Source organism: Artemia sp. Qi Xiang Cuo, chromosome 12 (genome assembly GCF_049724085.1).
Source record: "Artemia sp. Qi Xiang Cuo chromosome 12, ASM4972408v1, whole genome shotgun sequence".
Lineage (NCBI taxonomy): Eukaryota > Metazoa > Arthropoda > Branchiopoda > Anostraca > Artemiidae > Artemia > Artemia sp. Qi Xiang Cuo.
Genome location: NC_142805.1, coordinates 51503996 through 51522964, shown reverse-complemented (window position 1 = coordinate 51522964; position 18969 = coordinate 51503996). Strand labels below are relative to the sequence as shown.

At 34.9% G+C, this 18969-nt stretch overlaps 1 protein-coding gene across 2 annotated transcripts in view; it reads left to right on the top strand.

Annotated features, from left to right (window-relative positions):
• The window catches only part of LOC148946255 (transport and Golgi organization protein 6 homolog), a 75163-nt gene that overhangs the window by 11545 nt on the left and 44649 nt on the right, over positions 1-18969 (top strand). For both annotated transcript variants that reach the window (XM_089097884.1, XM_089097885.1), the window contains 2 exons: positions 2970-3129; positions 8671-8831. In XM_089097884.1, coding sequence (XP_088954010.1) covers positions 8706-8831 — 126 coding nt within the window. In that variant the 5' untranslated portion in view covers positions 2970-3129; positions 8671-8705. The remainder of the gene's footprint in view (positions 1-2969; positions 3130-8670; positions 8832-18969) is intronic.

The following is an 18969-nucleotide window of genomic DNA, read 5'->3' as shown; positions in this document are numbered from 1 at the left end:
TCGTATGTTTGGATACATAGAAGTTCAACATGTAACACATTTTCAATCCCTGATTTCACTTCCTAATCCTTAATTCTTAAAACTAAAATCACAAACTCATTTTTTTGCTTATTGTAATTTTTCTTAGATTTTTTGTGTGCACTCGCAAAATCAGCTTTAAGGTGCTATTGATTATTTTTTGTGTTTTAATTTGCAATGAGTACTACTACTACTACTTGGAGTGAGAAGAGCTTTTATGGAAAAATAATGTTCAAATAGATACTTTGGGGTGCTATCGGAGGAGAATCTTAAAAGTTCGAAAGTAGTTGGTAAATTGACTCTATTTCTTCAGTAATAAAATAATTAAGGAATTAATAGCTAATAGTTTAACAACTAAGGATTTAAAACAATTAAGGAATTAATACAAGATAGACAGAGTCTTTTTTTAGAGAGAATTTCAGTAAATGTACACTCAAGGCATCCAGACTAAAATGTTTACTAGATTTTTTTTTCAAAACTAGTTTGTTGTGTTGCGCTTGTTTACTCATGAATATGCCTTTTTATGTCCAAATTGCTTTAAGCTTATCTCCTTCTGCTGTAAGTATCCATACATAAGCGAAATTCAGTAGAAGCTCCAGATAAACTACATTCTCATTTTATTCTGGCACTAGAATCTAGCAAAGGCCGGGGTTCTTCAGGGTATTATTATCGTACCCTTGTCGTTAAATTTTAAATTTATTTCTTGTCATTAAATTTTTTCGATCAATAAGTGTAAATTAATTGTTGGCGTTCCTTTTTTCAGTTCTCCTGCTTAAGAATTAAAATGTTGGACTACAATTAAAATTCAAGAGAAAATTTGAATATGTAGTCAAATTTTCAATAAATACAAGCTTGTTGAATAATTAATTAATAACACTTTCACTACAGAATTTTGGGTGGACGGAAAGGGGTATTGTTGCTCATATAGATGAGAATTCGATGTGACTTCCGATTTTTAACTGCACTGAAGCCATGGGTACCTATAAAATAGGGTTCTCTGATGTTTAAATACTTTGTATAAACATACTTTGTGTAAACATGCTTACTCCCGCCATTTACCCGTGCATGCAGCCATTTAAACATTTGCCTCTGAATTACTTGGACTATCTGTCTTGGCTTTTTCTTTCTACAATTAGCCATGTCTTGATGCCTACTGCAAAATACTTGATTTTCAATTCAAAATCAGCGCAGTCAACATTGTATATAGATTGGACAAGATAACTATTGTCATTTAAAATCACTGAAAACAAAGCTCCAGTTAGCACGTGACTGCCTCCCCACCCCAAGAAATTTCCTGGCGAGACCCTCGATGCCCTGGCTTATCTTTTCCATCTGTGTGCCATTGGCTACGTTAATGTTATATTTTATTCTACACAGAAAAAGATTTTCGGAATGGGACGGATACTACAACCCCCCGTTCCCCTGCTAGCATCAGTAATAAAGGCATAGACCAAATTTTTTCCGAACCAAGAGGGATTAGATAACAGTTGGTCCCCTTCTTCGCCTAAACTTGCTCTGAGTTCATTTGAAGTTTAAAAGGGAGTGGGATGTTCGGATACTCTTTGAAGTATCTGCCTATTCCGCCTACAAATAACCCAGCTTTCCTCCTTCACCTGGTGAACATCAGCTGATGCACACTTATACATCCCTATGTATAATGTTATTTATTAAAAATGAATCGAATCAGTAGTTAAATTAATTTTTAAATACATTTTAGAAACATTTTTTTTGCATCATTTGTTTTGCCTCCCAGCACCCTTATTCAGGCTTAGTTTAAACTGAATGGAAATGAAAGATTAATCCTACCCCCCCCCCCAAACCCCAGTCTCAAGGGTATGGGGAGTATGTAAGCCATACTCCCGCTTACACAATGACTAACTGCCTCTCCTTCGTGATAGCTGATGCATAATTATACATCACTGCACATAATTTCGTGATATATCAACTGAATCAGCTTAGTTGAATTAAGCATTAAGATAAATGCCAATATTAATCATTTATCTTAAATGTACTACGTAACTATTCCGGAACAAATTTGCCACCGTGCGGTATTACTTCCTCTGCAACTGGAAAGATAAATGTATAGTTTTCTGATGCTCTTAAATCGATAGACTGTCTCAGAATTTTCAGTAGATAGCAACTTGGTCCTCTTTGAGCAAAACTTTAGTTTGTGCCATAAAATAACAAAAATGCCACTTTCCAGTGGCAAAATGTTTTGGGTCACTTAAAAAGGACATAAAAAATTTATGGACTCGAAGCAATGGTTAAACGGATTCTCTGAAGACTTAATTGACAGAATTTCTGTTTTTGATCTATGTAATGACCTAGAACAGTTTCCTGGGGATTTTGGACTGTCTGTAAAACTCCTGGTTTCTGGATATTTTGACATACCATAACCAAAAATCGGACAAATGACGCTTATGTGGTGGCACTTGCTTCTAGAAGCACCGCTGTTGATAGTATTGGAGTTGGGTTTACTATTGTCGGCCTATGACATAGATATCCGAAGTTTACTTGTGGATCTGACCTATATGTACATATTAATTTTCAGAAATTTCAGTCAAAATCGTAACTTGCATAAGAATTTGGAATTTCGGATATCTTGGTTGACCTTACCAGAATCACATCCTTGAAAGTTAATGACCTGAATTGTTCTCTTTGGTATGTTGATGCGATCGGCCTTCGGCCCCCAAAAAATACACCTGGCCTCCAGAAAAGCATTTTCCAAAAATATGAAAAACTAATACATTGCAGATTAGGAACCTAAGTGTGTCCAAATAGTAATTTGAGGTCTGAATTCCAAATTGACAAGAATAATGTCTAAATTGATAATTTTTTTTTACCAATTACCAGTAATTGGCAATATCTCAGGATTTCTGAGTAATAAAGAAAATTGTGGTCGGTTGAGAAATGGTACGTTTTATATGTCTGTAATGTTTTCTTTTTTTCAGAAATACGATCGACTGTCCTTTACAACACGAGCTTTACTAAAAATAGCGTCCGAACCAACTTTGGGTGCCCTGATTTATTCAACCAGCCTTTTAGACATCCTTGCGGCTCTTCTGCAGCTCTGCTATGCTCCTATTAAGGAGCCTGATCCCAAATCCACACGTAAGCATTTAAACTGAAATTTATTGACTAGAAAATCATCGTACTGAATGGCCAGTATTAAAAGTACGATTCAAGCAAACTGTAAGATTAGCATTCATATTATCTCATTTGTTTCGTGTATATTGGTCGTGTATATTCAGTATTCAGTCGTGTATATTCAGTCGTTTCATTCAATGTTGAGGTTAATCTAATATGTTTTTGGTCCCAACTGTTAAGTCGATTCCTCACGACCATATGAATAAAGGGGTTTTTAGAGCAAGGAAATTATCTAGCTGAACTTTAAGAGCCTAGGCAATTACTATGGATTAAAATTACTCTATTGTTGCCGACTTTTTTCAAGCAACTTTTATTTCGAGCTGAATGTTTATATTTCTCATAATATCAAAAAAGAGGAAACCATCATAACAAAGATTTCTGAAAAAAATATATATATAATATATATATAATATATATATATATATATATATATATATATATATATATATATATATATATATATATATATATATATATATATATATATATATATATATATATATATATATATATATATATATATATATATATATATATATATATATATATATATATATATATATATATATGTATATTTCAATTGACGTCTCTGGCACATATTTTTAGTAACAGATGTTGGTAAAGTAAAAACTACCGTTTTTAGGTCATAGAAGATGAAAAAGAAACAGAGTTGAAAAATCTTCTCCTATCAGATTTTAACATACTTTCCTCTGGGCCCTGAAAGAAAACTTCCCAATTGATCGTTTTTACTGCCACCAACTAAAAGTCTTTGGGCTTAGGCTTACTCATTTTTGATTTAATGTAGCTCTTTACTTTTCTTTGGAAAACTTATTTTGTGGAAACCGTTTTTTTTCGTTCTTTTTTCATGAAATAGTCTTTTTCAATAGTAAAGAAAATAATTTTAAATCTTTATGTTTTTTTCTATAAGACGACATATTTTGGCTTACTATTTGTATGTTGGACGAAGTTTTTCAACAATTGTCAATAATATACACCCTTTTGAAAATCAAGACACACATAGTATCCCTTGCTTTAGTTTTACACCTACTCAAGTTTCCCTGAAAAACAAAACCTTATACCCTTTCTAAAACATTGTATCTATGCTTCTTGGACAACCTGCATGCATTTACACTTTTTGATTTAGTTCAATTGTAAGAGCAGAAGTTATAATAGTAGCAGTCCTGAAAGTTTCAACTTAATACCATCAGTTGTTCTTGATATTGCTGAGACGTCTTATTGACAACCAGCATACGCGTAGTGTCTTTTGATGTAGTTTTAAAGCAACGTAAGCCTTTCGTGAAAGCTTGCACTTTATACCCTACTCTATACCGTATTCCTGCCTGGATATATTGACAACCTGGAAGAACTTAAGCTATTTTGATCTAGTTTAATAGTAGCAGCTGTGGTAGCATTAGGAGTTGAAGAAGAAGCAACAATAGTGATATTATTGGTTCTTCCTGTTGACGATCCGTGTGCTCATAGTGTGTTTTGGTTAAGTTCAATATCCCTCAAAACATTCCCCCTGAAAGCTTCACCTTAATACCACTAGTTTCAATTGTAGCAACAGTTGTAGTAGTAGTAGTAGTAGTAGCATTAGTAGCAGTATGCCCATAGTATATTTTTTTTAACATCTCCCTCAACATACGCTGAAAGATTCAACCTCATACTCAAAGCCGTTCCTAATGCATTGCTTATACGCCTTTTGACAACTTGCATTCATACAGTGTGATTTGATTCAGTTCAACTTTCCTGTCAATAATCCCTGAAATTTTCACTATCATAGCATTAGCCTTAGTTTTAGCAGTAGTCACCGTAGTAGTAGGGGTGTTACTGGTAGTAGTAGTAGCAGTAAGATTAGTAGTACTAATAGTAGTAGCTGTATTAAAGTAGCAGTAGTAGTATGTTGCCTCTTAGTCAGTTGAAAATCCCCCTTTTCAGATCCTGGAAGGTTCAACTTATTATTATAAGTTGTTATAATAATGCCGCTAGGCCTTTTGATAACCTGTATGCCTGTAGTATTAATTCAGTATTAATGCTAGTTTTAATTTAGTTTAACTCCCCCTCAACATTTCCTTTAATTTTCACCTTAATACTCTTAGCCTTAGTATTAATTGCAGTAGAAGTAGTTATTGGAGTAGTAGCAAAAGTCGTAGTAGCATTAGCACGTACGAGTGTCTACATATTTTCTTTTGGCCAAATGATCTTTCCCCTAAGCATTTTCATAAAGTTTCAACTTAATACCCTAAGCTATTCTTGAAAAACACCTTTTTTCACAACCTGCATGCAATTAGTGTGTTTTGGTTAAGGTCAACTTTCTCATCAATATTCTCTCAAATATTCACCTTTATACCCTTAGTATTACCAGTATCATCTTAGTAGTAGAAGAAATAGTAGTAATAGTCATGTTGCATTTGTAGTAGTAGTAACAGTTCTAGCAGCAGTATTAGTAGCAGTAGTAGTATGCATGTATTGCCTTTGGTCAGTTGAACATCCCCTTCGTCATGCCCTGGAAGCTCCAGCTTGACACGGCAAGCCGTTCCTAAAATTTTGCTGGTACGCGTTTTTGACAATCTGTATGTACACAGTGTGTTCCCCTCAACATTTCTTCAGTTTTTCATCTCAATATCCTCAGCCTTAGTAGTAATCACTACAGAGGCAGCAGTGTAGTGGTAGTAGTAGTTGCATTTGTGGTAGTGGCGTGCAAATATTGCCTTAATGGTTAATTGATCAGTCCTGTCATCATTCCCTGAAAGTTCCAACTTTATACTGTCAGTCATTTCTGAATTATGTCCTTTTGACAACCTGCATGCCTATAACAGGGTTTTATTTAGTTCAACACTCCCCTGAATATTCTCAGAAAATTCACCTCTATGGCCTTGACCTTTATGAACACCAAAGTAAACAATGGGAAATTACATAACTTACAGCCCTTCCTTTGAGCTCTCTAGGGGTCTGACATCCCTAGAGACATGGACTGTTCAACTATGCTGAACGAAATGGCTGTCTCAAAATTTTTATTGAATGTGTTTGGAAAATTAAGGGGATTAGGAAGGGGGCTGATTCCTCTCCAATCACTTTTCATTATCAAAAAGAGGCCCTAGAACTTTCAATTTCTAATCAAATGAGCTCCTTCCAGAATTTCTACTATGTTACGGACACTTTGCTTTTTACTTTTGTCACCTTTTGGTGTATTCAACAGTCGTTCGTAAGATAATGCTGATATGCAATTTTGATACCGTCCATGCACACAGCATGTTTTGATTCTTTTCAACTTTTCCCTCATTATTCCTTGAAATTTTCACCTTTATGCCTTTAGTTTTTGTTGTAGTAGTAGTCACAGTAGCAGTAGTAGGAGTACTAATAATAGTAGTGGTAGGATCAGTATTAGTACTGATGGTAGTAGTATGGGCGTAGGGACGGGGGGGCAGGGGGGGCAGCTGCCCCCCTAGACCTTCAAATTTACATTAGATATGCCTGAAAAAGCAGATGGTTTGGAAAAAGCAGTTGATAAAACTCCATCACACTATAAACTGTCCCTCCCCCCTAGACAATATGCTGCCTAATGCTGCCTACGCCCATGGGTAGTAGCACTTGTGGCAGCAGTAGGAGAAGTATGAATGCCTTTTTTATCAGTTGAAAATCCCCCTCATCAACTCCTAGAAGTTTCAACTTCATAGGATTAGCCGTTGCTATGATGTTGTCGATATGTTATTTTAATAATCTGCAACTTATTTACGTATACCTTTCCTGGGGCACTACTGATATGTCCTTTTGACAACCTGCGTGCACATAGTGTGTTTTGGTTTAGTTCAGTTCCTCACTTAACATTTCCTGAATTTTTACCTTAATACTCTTAGTCTTAATAGTAGTTACGATGGCAGCAGTAGCTGGAGTAGTATTAGTAGTAGTGGCTGCAGTATTAGTAATAGCGTGTATATATTGCTTTTTTGGTCAAATGATCTTCCCCCTAAGCGTTCCTTGAAAGTTCCCACTTAATACCCTAAGCCATTCCTGAGATACACCGTTTTGACAACCTGTATGCACATAGTGAGTTTGATGTATTCAAACTTTTCCTAAATATTCTCTTAAGTTTTCACCTTTATTCTCTTAGCCTTAGTAGTACAAGTATCATAGCTGTAGTATTAGTAGTAGTAGCAGTAGTAGTAGTAGCAGAAGTAGCAGTAGTATTAGTATTAGTATTGTATTAGTAGCAGCAGTAATAGTAGTTGAAGTTGTATTAGTAGCAGAAGTAGTACGCAGATATTGTCTTTTTGTCAGTTGAATATCCCCCTCATGATGTCCTGAAAGTTTCAGCTTGATACAGTAAGCTTTTCCTAAGATATTGCTAATGCGCCCTTCTGACAATCTGTATGCACATAGTGTATTTTGATTTAGTTTTTTTTTTTTCCTTTCAACATTTTCTTAAATCATCACCTCCGTGTCCTCAGCCTTAACAGTAGTCACTACGGAAGCAGTAGCTGTAATTGTAGTAGTAGTCGCTATAAAAGCAGTAGTTGTAACAGCAGTAGTAGTAGTCCTAGCAGTTGGGGAAATAGTAGTAGTAGTTGTAGTAGCGTGCAAATATTTTCTTTTTAGTCAGTTGATCATCCCCCTTGTCATTCCCTGAAAGTTTCAACTTAATGCCCTCAGTCATTCCTGAGTTACGCCTGTTTGACAGCATGTATTCACGTATTGTGTTTTGGTTTAGTTCAACATTTCCCTCAACATTATCTGAAAGATTCACCTGAATGCCCTTGGTCTTTTTAAACACCAAAGGTCAAACATGCCCTCTTTCTCAATAATAAATACTAAATGGAAAAATGGACTAATTGCCTAACTTACAGCCCTTGTCCCAATAGCTGTGGGGGGGGGGGGTGAGACATCACCAGAGAAACAGTTTCTGGACTTTCAACTATGCTGTACAAAATTGATTTTTCAAGACTTACATTGGATGTGTTGAGGAAATTAATGGGCGTGGGAGCGGGAATGTTTGCCCTCCAATTACTTTTGACTCTTAAAAAAAGCACCAGGGCCTTCAATTTCCAGTCAAATGAGGACCCCCCGAAGTTTCTATGACAACTTCTTCTATACGAAGTGCCTTGGTGAAAAGAAAAGAAAAATAATACATTGTGGCCCCACATTGCTATTTACTTAGGCAGTGCTATTGTAATGCCAATGATTTACGTGGCTTTGAAATAGACCGGATAATTGATTCTAAATTCAGTCGCTTTGAATTTCTACCAGTCGATCAGCCGATGTCCTTTCAGGACTCATTGCAAATAATAGGAAAACTTATGAGAGGAATATTCTTCTTTTCTTCATTTCTTTGTTCTTCTTTTTTTCAGATTGTCTTTCTTTACGTTATTTTGGTATACTAGCTCTTGGTTTATTCATTTAAGTTGGGTAAAAAGATGTGAAGTTTTCTTCGACTTTTTTCTGCAGGAAACTATATTTTATTATATTTGTTATTATAACCTCCAAATTATAGAATAACCATGTTTTCAGGTACACTAGTCACACCTGTGTTATACTCCAGATTCATGGCAGAAAGGCAGGAGTTTAAAAGCCAATTGGATCATCTAATTTGCATGGTTTACCGACCAACTCTTATCAAATCTTTTCTTCTTCTTCAAGGAGCCCCCAAAAATCTGGACACTTTGCCCAAGGTTTGAATATGTAAAAATTATAATATTGAATTTGAATACAAAGTGCGCCCTTTGGCGAATAGGCGAGGATTCATGGCACTTGGTTTCTTCTTTTCTTACACATAAAGATTCCAGTGGTCGACTAAATGTTATGACTGTTTTACAATAATTTAATTAATGTAATTTATATATTAATACATTAATATTATTTAATTAAACTTTATGGCAGCTTGTTCTACCTATGGTAAAAGTCTAATAGTGTAAGTAAGTAATTTTATTTGTAACCCGCAATATAAAATAAACACGGAATACAAAAAGACAAAACTAAATAATATTATCCACAAGGATATAATAAGGAAAACTCAAGGTAAATGACGTAACTATATCCAAAGTAACACTAATCTGGAAAAAAATAAGTAGGGGGTTCACTGACACATATGTGATTTTCAGTGTTGGTCCTCAGGTCCTTAGCTATGTTGTCAAGTAATCATAGAAGTTCAATAATCCCAAAGTAAGAAATAATCTCCTGATCTCTGTACCACGTTGGTAAATATAGCAGGAATTTACAATATTTAAAATAACCTCTCCTTAGCTGAAGACGGTCTTTTTTGCGCATTAGAGGCTGCAAACCGGGAAGAAAAAGAATTACAGGAGAACAAAACTATGGTAAAATTTACATAAGCCGTGGCGGCTTTACCTCCCTCTATTAGGCGACATTTTACCATATGAGAATCAAATGCACTGCAAAGCACTAGCAACCAGAGACGAGCATGTAGTCGAAAGTGTATTAGGAAAAGTAATCCCAAGCCATTTCAACTTTGAGACACACTTGAGTAGCATTGTACCCACATGTAAAGAAGGAGCTGGCTTAGAAATATTAAAATACAGAAACTCGTATTTTGAAGCATTTACAGAAAGCCCAATCATACTCAAAGCATTAATCAGAACATTTAGGTTCTTTGTGAGGCCTGACCTAGTATGACTAACTAGCAGAACATCATCAGCATAGGTAATGTGACTAACAGCAGTATTTTCTAAAAACACAGTAGGAGACAGCATTCGCGAACAGTCCGCAAGCACAGTTTTAAAAATATATGGAGACAGCACACCACCTTGCCTGACTCCTTTCTTTACTGAGATAGACTCGTATATATCAGACATCCATTTTAACCAAACCAACGAATTGGAATACCAATACTGAAGAACTTTTACTACGGAAGAATTAACTCCTGCTTTAACTAAGCAGTGAAGCGTTTGCGAATGTACAACTTGGTCAAAAGCGCCCGATATATCAACCGAGCAAAATTAAAGTGGCTTTTTTTATATTTTTGCCGAGACTAGCAACTGACCAAGTATATATTGGGCTTGAGAACAACCAAAACCGGCTCTGAACCCACCCAACTTGATAATCAGAAAAATCACATTTAGTCAAAACTTCAGGCAATACGACAAACTCGAACAGCTTGCTCATGAAACAAGACACTGTAAATATTCGATAACTGTGAATCTTATGTGCACCTTTTTCTTTGGACGGGGTTGATTTTGCAATCTCTGAAAGAAAACTATATATAACGCACAACTAGACTAAAAACCTTTAAACCAAGGGACGTTTGTATGTTAGAAAAAGCAGATGTTTAACAGCGAAGTGATTTTCGAGTAGACTATTCTCATAGGGAGCACTTGAATTCTTACCATTATTAAAAGCCCGATAGATATCACCATTAGACATTGACAATATATGGACTTACCGAAGAACTCGAGGAGCAGTAATATGCAATAAGGAGGAAAACATGGACTGGATAGAATGATTAAATGTAGAAAAAACACGAGTAAAATGAGCAACAAAATCACTGATTTTGATAATCGAAACGGTAGCAGGCTCACACTTGCTGCTATTAATTACATTAGACCAAGACTTCCGATCCGAAGGGCCATCCAAACCATTCAGGCGGGCTTGACACAAAGAAGATCTAAACTGACGTTTCGAATTTTGCTTAATTTTAAATACTTCACCAGACTTCGGCCGATCACAAGCAATCCAAAGGTGATGCCAAAACTTCGTAAGTTGCCTAGCTTTTTTCACATCTGTACACCCATTCCATAACAGTTTTATGGCGTCCACTTTAAAACGGTCCACAGGAGCTGCAATTGAACCAGCTGACTTTAAACAATGCACGATCTGGTAACAGTAACAATTTAAATCAATCTTAGCTGTCGGTGACCTTACAGAGGTTTGTAAAAGGTGAAAAGGCACTTTCAGGCTTGATAATAACGAGCAAAGAACGTACAAATAAGCTTTAGAATTTACTCGTTTCCAATTTGGCTTATCCAACCATTTATTATGGTAAGAAAAACAGATAAAGGCCAGTAAAGCAGGCGACTCAATTTCATAAGTTAAAGGTAAGTGATCATCTTCAACTTTATCATCCAAGAAAATGACAGAAGAACTACGATAGATCCTCTTGAAACTATGACATGATCAAGGTTTGATCTAGAACCATCACGGTTATGAATGTAGTTAAACTGTTTATCCTTATTGACTGACTGATAGCCACTAGGCAAAGCATCAAAAAACACGTCACTTCTTTCAGATTCGGACAGAAGATTGGCATTAATATCACCAGCCACGATCCTATTTAATCCCTGATTGGTCACTCTTAGCATAAGTCTCCTGAGTCGCTTACAAGAACCCGCGAAGACAGATAGGGAAGAAATGTTCTTGCGATTGCATGGCATATAGACATTGATGACCATATTACCACATTTTATTGCCAGTAAATTATGGTCAGAAGAAATAAGCTCAGGTTTCTTAGCGAGACGAACTAAACTTGCAAGGCCCCAAGAGGATTGACCGCGCATTTTTTTAGCTTCACGTACAACTGTGTGGTGGGTTGGTGATCCTTTGAGAGTGTCTCTATTGGCTTTAGTTAGAAAATGTTCCTCTAGAAAAACTATTTCATACTCATGATGCTCTTCAATAAGAAAATCTTTTGTCTTCGCTTCCGTTAATGTTAAGTGAAATAAAGTAAGATCTATTCCCACTAATAATCATTTTTTATCCTTGTTCAGAGCTTTTTTTAACTCTGGGCATCTGATACTATAGGAAACATGATTTCCCCCGCAGTTGGCGCAATTTGGGCTTTCAGTGCAAGGATTATCACGTGTGCTACAATGTCCAGCAGCACACCGTGAACACTTTTGATTAGTCGATGGGAGTGGGCAATTTCCGACAATATGGTTCGGCGATTGACAACGGTAGCATCTAGGAGGTAACTTCTGAAAAATTTTAATTTTAAAAAGCTCGTATCCCAAACACAAACCTTCGTTTATAGCTTTATTTAAGGCAGTATCGTCTAGAAATTCAAGGCGGAAGGATCCAGAACTTCCAATTTTGGTTCCATCAACAAGGCCGGGAATCATATTAATAAGGTCTTATTTTAGCACAACAACAGGGATATTACTCACAATACCAAGCACTTTTTGATTAAGGAAATGAGTGGATACATTTAGCTGACTAGTTGCAGCGGTGGAGAGAGAGACGGCTGAGTCTTTATGTCTGGTATGGACTACCCACCTTTTCTTGACAGTATCGGATCTCACCCTTATGATACCCTCATGACCATCCAGGGTATCAAGGGTCTCTTTGCGCTCAATAGGATCTTTGAGGTCAGTAGGTGGGTTTTTTAGAATAACTGCATCGGTCGGTTTTGAAGAGACAGTACATTCTTGCATTAACGACGGAGGACATCCAATTGTTCCAGGCAGGAGAGTTCTCACACACTCAGACAAAGAGCGTAGCTCAGACTAACAAGAGTTTACAGACAACATAAGTGTCAGACAAGATAATACTCACTTTTTCATGCCTGCTAATGAAAAAAGAATACCTTGTCCTCCATGTGAATTTGATATCATGACCTATAAAAGAAAGAAAAATGAATAAATAAAAATTCATAAACAAGATAAAAATAAACAATGCATGAATTCTGTAGATTTAGCAAGACTTTTTTTTCTTTAACTGTTATTAAAATCAGGAAATTTTATAATAAAAAAATTGGTTTTGAGAGGTTTTCCCTTAATATATCAGTCATTAAAGAAATAATCTAATCTTTTGCGAATTTTGTATGCATAAGTTATATTAACATCAAGTTATCTATTAGAAAAAGTATTGTCGAGAAAGCGGGATTCCCAAACAACTTTTATTAAAAAATAAAAAAATAAAAATTGAGTGCTAAGCCCAACTTAAGAAGAGAAATATATTTTGAATCAGTGTCAGAGAAAAGCATTTTTCTTACTTGAGAAATCAAATCAAAAAAATAACGTCTTTCTTGTGACGTCTTGATAATTCACCAAAACTTCTCTAGTGAACCCCCAACTAAACCCAATCGTTCAAAATTTTACAATTTTGGGTCAAATAAAAATTTAAAGAAATTGTTAAAGAAAGAATGATTTATTGGAAAAAAAGATATCAACAAAAAATTATTACTTCCTCCCCTAAAAAGCAAAGCTTGTCCGTGGGGGAGGTAGAGAAAACAAAATCCTTAAAACAAAGAACACTTTGCCACCGATACCATTAATGCCATCACACTAATCAATAAATACAAAATAATATCATACATTATACTTCCTCTGGGAACATCATATCAACAAAACCCCCACAATAAATAAATAAATCAATCAATCAAAACTCATATTCAGCAAAAAGCAGTACCTTAGTGATTTTTCTAAAAATATTGGGGTCAACAATAGTCTTAATATCACTATTCAAACTATTCTATTTCCGTGTACCTCTATAAAAACAGAAAAACATGAACGGGAAGATATACCTATAGGTACACAGAAGTCCGCGCTACCCCTTGTATCATGAGAATGAACAGTAGACATAACGGACAAAAATCACCAAAACAACGAGGCTGAACATCCTGCTGCAGTCCAAAAATAAACCACAATATATAGAATTCACGTAGGCCTGCAGCCGGCAAAATTTTTAAAGTTGGGTAAATTTCTCGAACAGACATACGTGGAAATATACCGACTAAAATTCTTACGGCAGGATTTTGTAGAACTCTTATTGATTTTAGGATAAAAGATAAAGTAGAGAGCCAAATGCACTAACAATAAAGTATTTACAGCTGCATTCAAAGAAAATAAAGATGGCGGAGAACATATTTTGAAAAAAAATGTTGGAGTTTCTTCATTAGACTGAGATTTCTAGCCAGAATTTTGCTAGCTTAAGTTACATGTTCCCTAAAAGATAAAGTTTCATCTATTGCAATCCCAAGGTATTTAAAATACGCAGTCTGTTTTATAACACCATTGGGCATATCTAATTCCTTGATCCATGGGTAAAAGTTTGATGATCGCGAGAAAATAATAAAGTTAGACTTAGCCATGTTAATCCTTAATTTATTTACCCTCAGCCATGCTATAATTCTATTAACTGATTCCTTCATGGAAATCTGCAGCAGCTCTTCTGTCTTAGCTCTGCTAATGGCTGTTATGTCATCAGCGAAAAGTGAAACTGTTTCATTAGTCGGGTTTACCGTTAGTTCATTTATTCTATAGCAAAAATTGTTCAGACAATTTGGTAAATCATTAATAAATATCAAGAATAATATAGGACCGAGAACTGATCCTTGCGGAACACGTATTTCAATACGCTTTTTTTCGGAAGAAGAATCATTTAGTTGGACATACTGATAACGATTACTTAAAAAACTTCTTAAAAAATTTAATGATTTACCCCTCAAACCATACACCTCACACTTTTTAGGTAGAAGTTCATGATCCACAGTGTCGAAAGCTTTCATCAGATCTAAAAATATAGCACCTATTTTAAAATATTTATCTAATACCTCATTAATAATAGTTGTCAAATAAATCATCGCCTGTTCCGTTGTCCTTTTTCTACGGAACCCAAATTGTGTCTCTACCAGTAACTTATGATCCTCCAAAAAACTCATCATTCTAATACTAAAACACTTCTCTAAAACATGGGAAATGATGGGTAAAACAGATATCGGTCTATAGTTTCCTGGGTCGTTTTGAATACCACCCTTATGAAATGGGGTTACACGGGCAACTTTAAAACAGTCTGGGAATTTTCCTTCACGAATACACTCATTAATTAACCCACATAAAACTGCAGCAATAACAGGAAAAATAAATTTAAGTGTTTTTAGAGTAATATGATCGCTACCAGATAAATTACTACGCAAGCCATTAATATTTTTTTTAATTTCATAAAGTGTTGCAGGTGTAAGGTGAAGAGATACATCAATCGGGTCCCTCAGTAAGGACTCGAATGTTGGATCACCACTATCAGGTACAACTGACATAGCTAAATTCAGACCAATATTCGAAAAATAACTCTGAAATTCGTTGCATATGTCCTTTTCAGAATTCAAAGTCTTTCCCATTACACTAACTAATTCATCAGGTACACTTTTTATTTTTAATCCAATCATTCTTTTATTAGTCCCCAGGTTTTCTTAGGGCATCCTTCGACCTCCTTAAACTTTTTCTCAAAATATTTCTTTTTTTCATTTCTTAAAATTGTATTCAACCTATTTCGATAAATTTTATATAATTGCTTATTTTCTTGTGTCGGGTTAATTATATGAGCTCTAAACAATTTATCTCTTACATTTATTTGCTTCAAAATCACAGGACTAATCCAAGGTTTTTTACTTGAGTGCTTTCTATTAAATGGTTTCAATATGACCGCTTGACTTATCAAACTCTGCAACTTTTCATAAAATAAAACAAACTTTGAATTTGCATCTTGAAGTTCGCCTAGAACATCGTACCAATCCACCTTTTCTATATCATTTTTAAGTTTTACCATCGCATTTTTACTGATCACTGGAATCCTTGATTTTTTGCCTCCACCTTCGTGACAATTCTAAATCTAGCTGAAACTCCAAAGTGGTGAGATACATCGTTGATAAGGACCCTGGGAAGACTCAAGGGTACATTACAAAGGATGTTATCCAGAAGCTTAGCTGATGTTCCCGTAATTCTTGTAGGGATATTTACACAAGGATGAAACCCATTAGATAAACTTGTATTAATAAATTCAGTGCTAGCAGATGACTGATCTATAAGGTCAATATTAAAATCCCCCATAATAAAACATGGCATAGAGTTAATTGGAAGTTTCATTAATTGTTCTTCAAATAGGTCCATAAAGTCTTGGAGCAGGCTCTGTGGAGGTCTATATACTACAACAATACAAAAATTCAAATTCTCTCTAGTTATATGTAGAACAAACACTCGTAAACTTTTTCTCTATATATTGTATGATCATCTTTCATTGAAACCCTATAATCAGCCCAAATGTAAGCTGGTTGGCCTCTATGCTGATAATATTCTGGAGTCCTTACACGTAAAATGTAACCAGGCATATGTTGCGAGTAGTGCGAGTAGTTGCGAGTTATTATCATTTAACCACGTTTCAGTTAAAGCGATCACCTAAAAGACATTAGTATTGATTAATTCCGATAAAAAATTATACGCAGAATTCAATCCCTGACATTTCAAATGAAAAATGTTAAGGCCAAAATGGCCCCTATCACAATACAAGGGTAGTGTCCCTTCTTTAAAAATGTACCTTGATGGTTCATTTGTGAAAATCTCAGTAGCATTAATATATAAATTTATATTTATTCTTACATTAAACTAGCTGGAAAAATCAACCCTTCGACTTTCAAGTTGCAGGACATTGCTGTTCCCAGGAGGTAAAACGATCTCTCTAACCATCATCAATAAAAGTTAATGTATGTGACGGTAGAGGGTTGCGGTGGCGAAAAAAATCATTATCTACTAAACATATATCTAGACCTAGATAAATACAAAAAAAAATAACAAAATATATTCCGTCAAAGCGGACATAAGAAACAAAAATTAAACAAAACAAATAAACAAACCGGTCGATATTTATACGCATATCAACTCCCAAAAAAAAATTCAGTGGGATTAATATGGCTCACAACTTGATTTATAAAAAAACCAAAATTTAAGAACCGTCGTATCAAATAACTTCTTCTATATACTCTAAAAAAAATAATTTCCAAACACAGTAAATAAATAGCTCAAAACCACTCTGTTCATTTTTAACGCTTTGAGCCAATCAATTCTTCCAACGTTAAATGCAGATTTAACATAAAGAACTGGTGGTAGTACGAGTGGTATCCAGCATTCAACTCCTATCTCCATCGAGTATTTTATTTTCAACACCAATTCCTTTCTAATTTGGCGCACCTCTCTACTAACATCATAACTAATAAAAACTGGTTTTCCAGACTGCAAGTCCTTTCCTCTTAATTTGTTTGCATTTTTCATTATCCCGCATCGGTCCTTATAATCAGTAACTTTGATTTTTATAAAGTTACTCGCTTCTTGTATCACTGAAAATGGTGGAATATCCTTCACTTCCATTTCCATCCCTCATTCAGCACTCTTTTAATGGTATTTTTCGCATCTAAAAATGAATCAGTCCTCACATTCCAGAACAATAAGTTGTTTTTTCTTTCCGTATGCTGCAACACAAGAGACTGATTTTTTAGTGATTTAACTTTTGTAAATAAATCATTCACGAGTTTATCCTAATTTTCCATCTTAGACTTCAAATTATCTACACTATTATTTGTTTCATTTGCATCACCTTCCGCACGCGAGCATCTTTCTCCCACTTCACGAGCAGTTTTCTGTATATTTTGCGCGTCAATCTTCACATTATAAAGGGACTTTCTTTTACGTCTGGTTTTAAAGTTTTCAACAGCTCCAAAATTCTTACGATATTTTCTGCATTTGTTTTCTCACATTCCTGTCGTAAGCATTCGCCACTCGAATCCAGAATAGAATCTTCCGGCGAAGGCATTTTCTTCCCCGTTAGAGATTTTGGGGTTGACGTTAGGCTTTCATTTGATTTATCACCGCTCTCATTACCACCATCAGTTTTTACTTTCTTATCATTTCTCTTTCTCCCCATTCTAGTGGACGATTACGGCAAAATAAATTTCCAAAAAAAAGGCAACCTTCAATCAATATATGCCACACGGTTCAAAAGTTCTTTACATTTTCATATTTACTGAGACATTTGGTTATTATTTATTCGTTCATTTCACTGGCCACTACTAACCCACTTCATTAACTATATTAACGGAATGATTGCATAACCACTTCAAAATATTGGTAAAGTTTTTTCAAGGTCATTCGTTACTTGTGTAATCATATATTAGCTTAACATATTTCTTTCATTCCACGCAAAAATCAATAGGCTCCTTGTCCAGGTTTATCACAGGTAAACAGTTAATCCGTGAGATGTAATTTATATTTAAGATGTTAACTGTCCAACGACTGAATGAAGACTGGATTAAACACAGCCTTTTGAATTAAATTTTTTTTTTAAGACACACTAATTATGACTTGGGTGATATGGGTCTCTAAGAGGCCTAGTGAAGGTTTGAGAACAAGGAAAAATTGGTTTAAGAAGGTAAAGCCTTAGTTTGAAAATTCATCTTCTTTTGAAAAAGATGTAACTAATGTTAATATAATTCTTATTCAAACGAGAAAAAGGTAAAAGCCTAGAGATCTTACTGGAGAGAAGGAAACATGTTAAGAAAACAATTCTTACTTCATAATATGCAAAATAATCACACTTGTCACATTTTGCATGCAGCTAACCTTTATCTTCACTTATTTCACTGTTTTTCCAATCTTATCTATTTATACTTTTTTAATAGCTTTTCTTTAGTTTTGAGCCATCCCTGAAACAGAGCACTCTGTACAAAATTTGTTTGTAGAGGACGTTAAAGTATAACAAAATTCATGAAAAAAGTCTATTTACTAAAGACAATTCTATGAAAAAAAAATATATATAGATAGCGCTATATTTCAGAGAAACGTCCAGAATCTTCAGTTGACATTTTTGCATTTCGCAGACTTTTCAAAATTAAATAAAGGTTGTTGCGAAAAACTGATAAATTTCTTAGAAAAAAGTGGAAAAACACTGATATAAGTGAAGAAAATGGTTGGCTGCATGCAAAATGTGTTAAGTATGATTATTCCGCATATTATGAAGCAAGAATTGTTTTCCTTACATGTTTCCTTCTCTCCAGTAAGATCTCTAGGCTTTTGCTGAAAAAAATCCATATTGTAC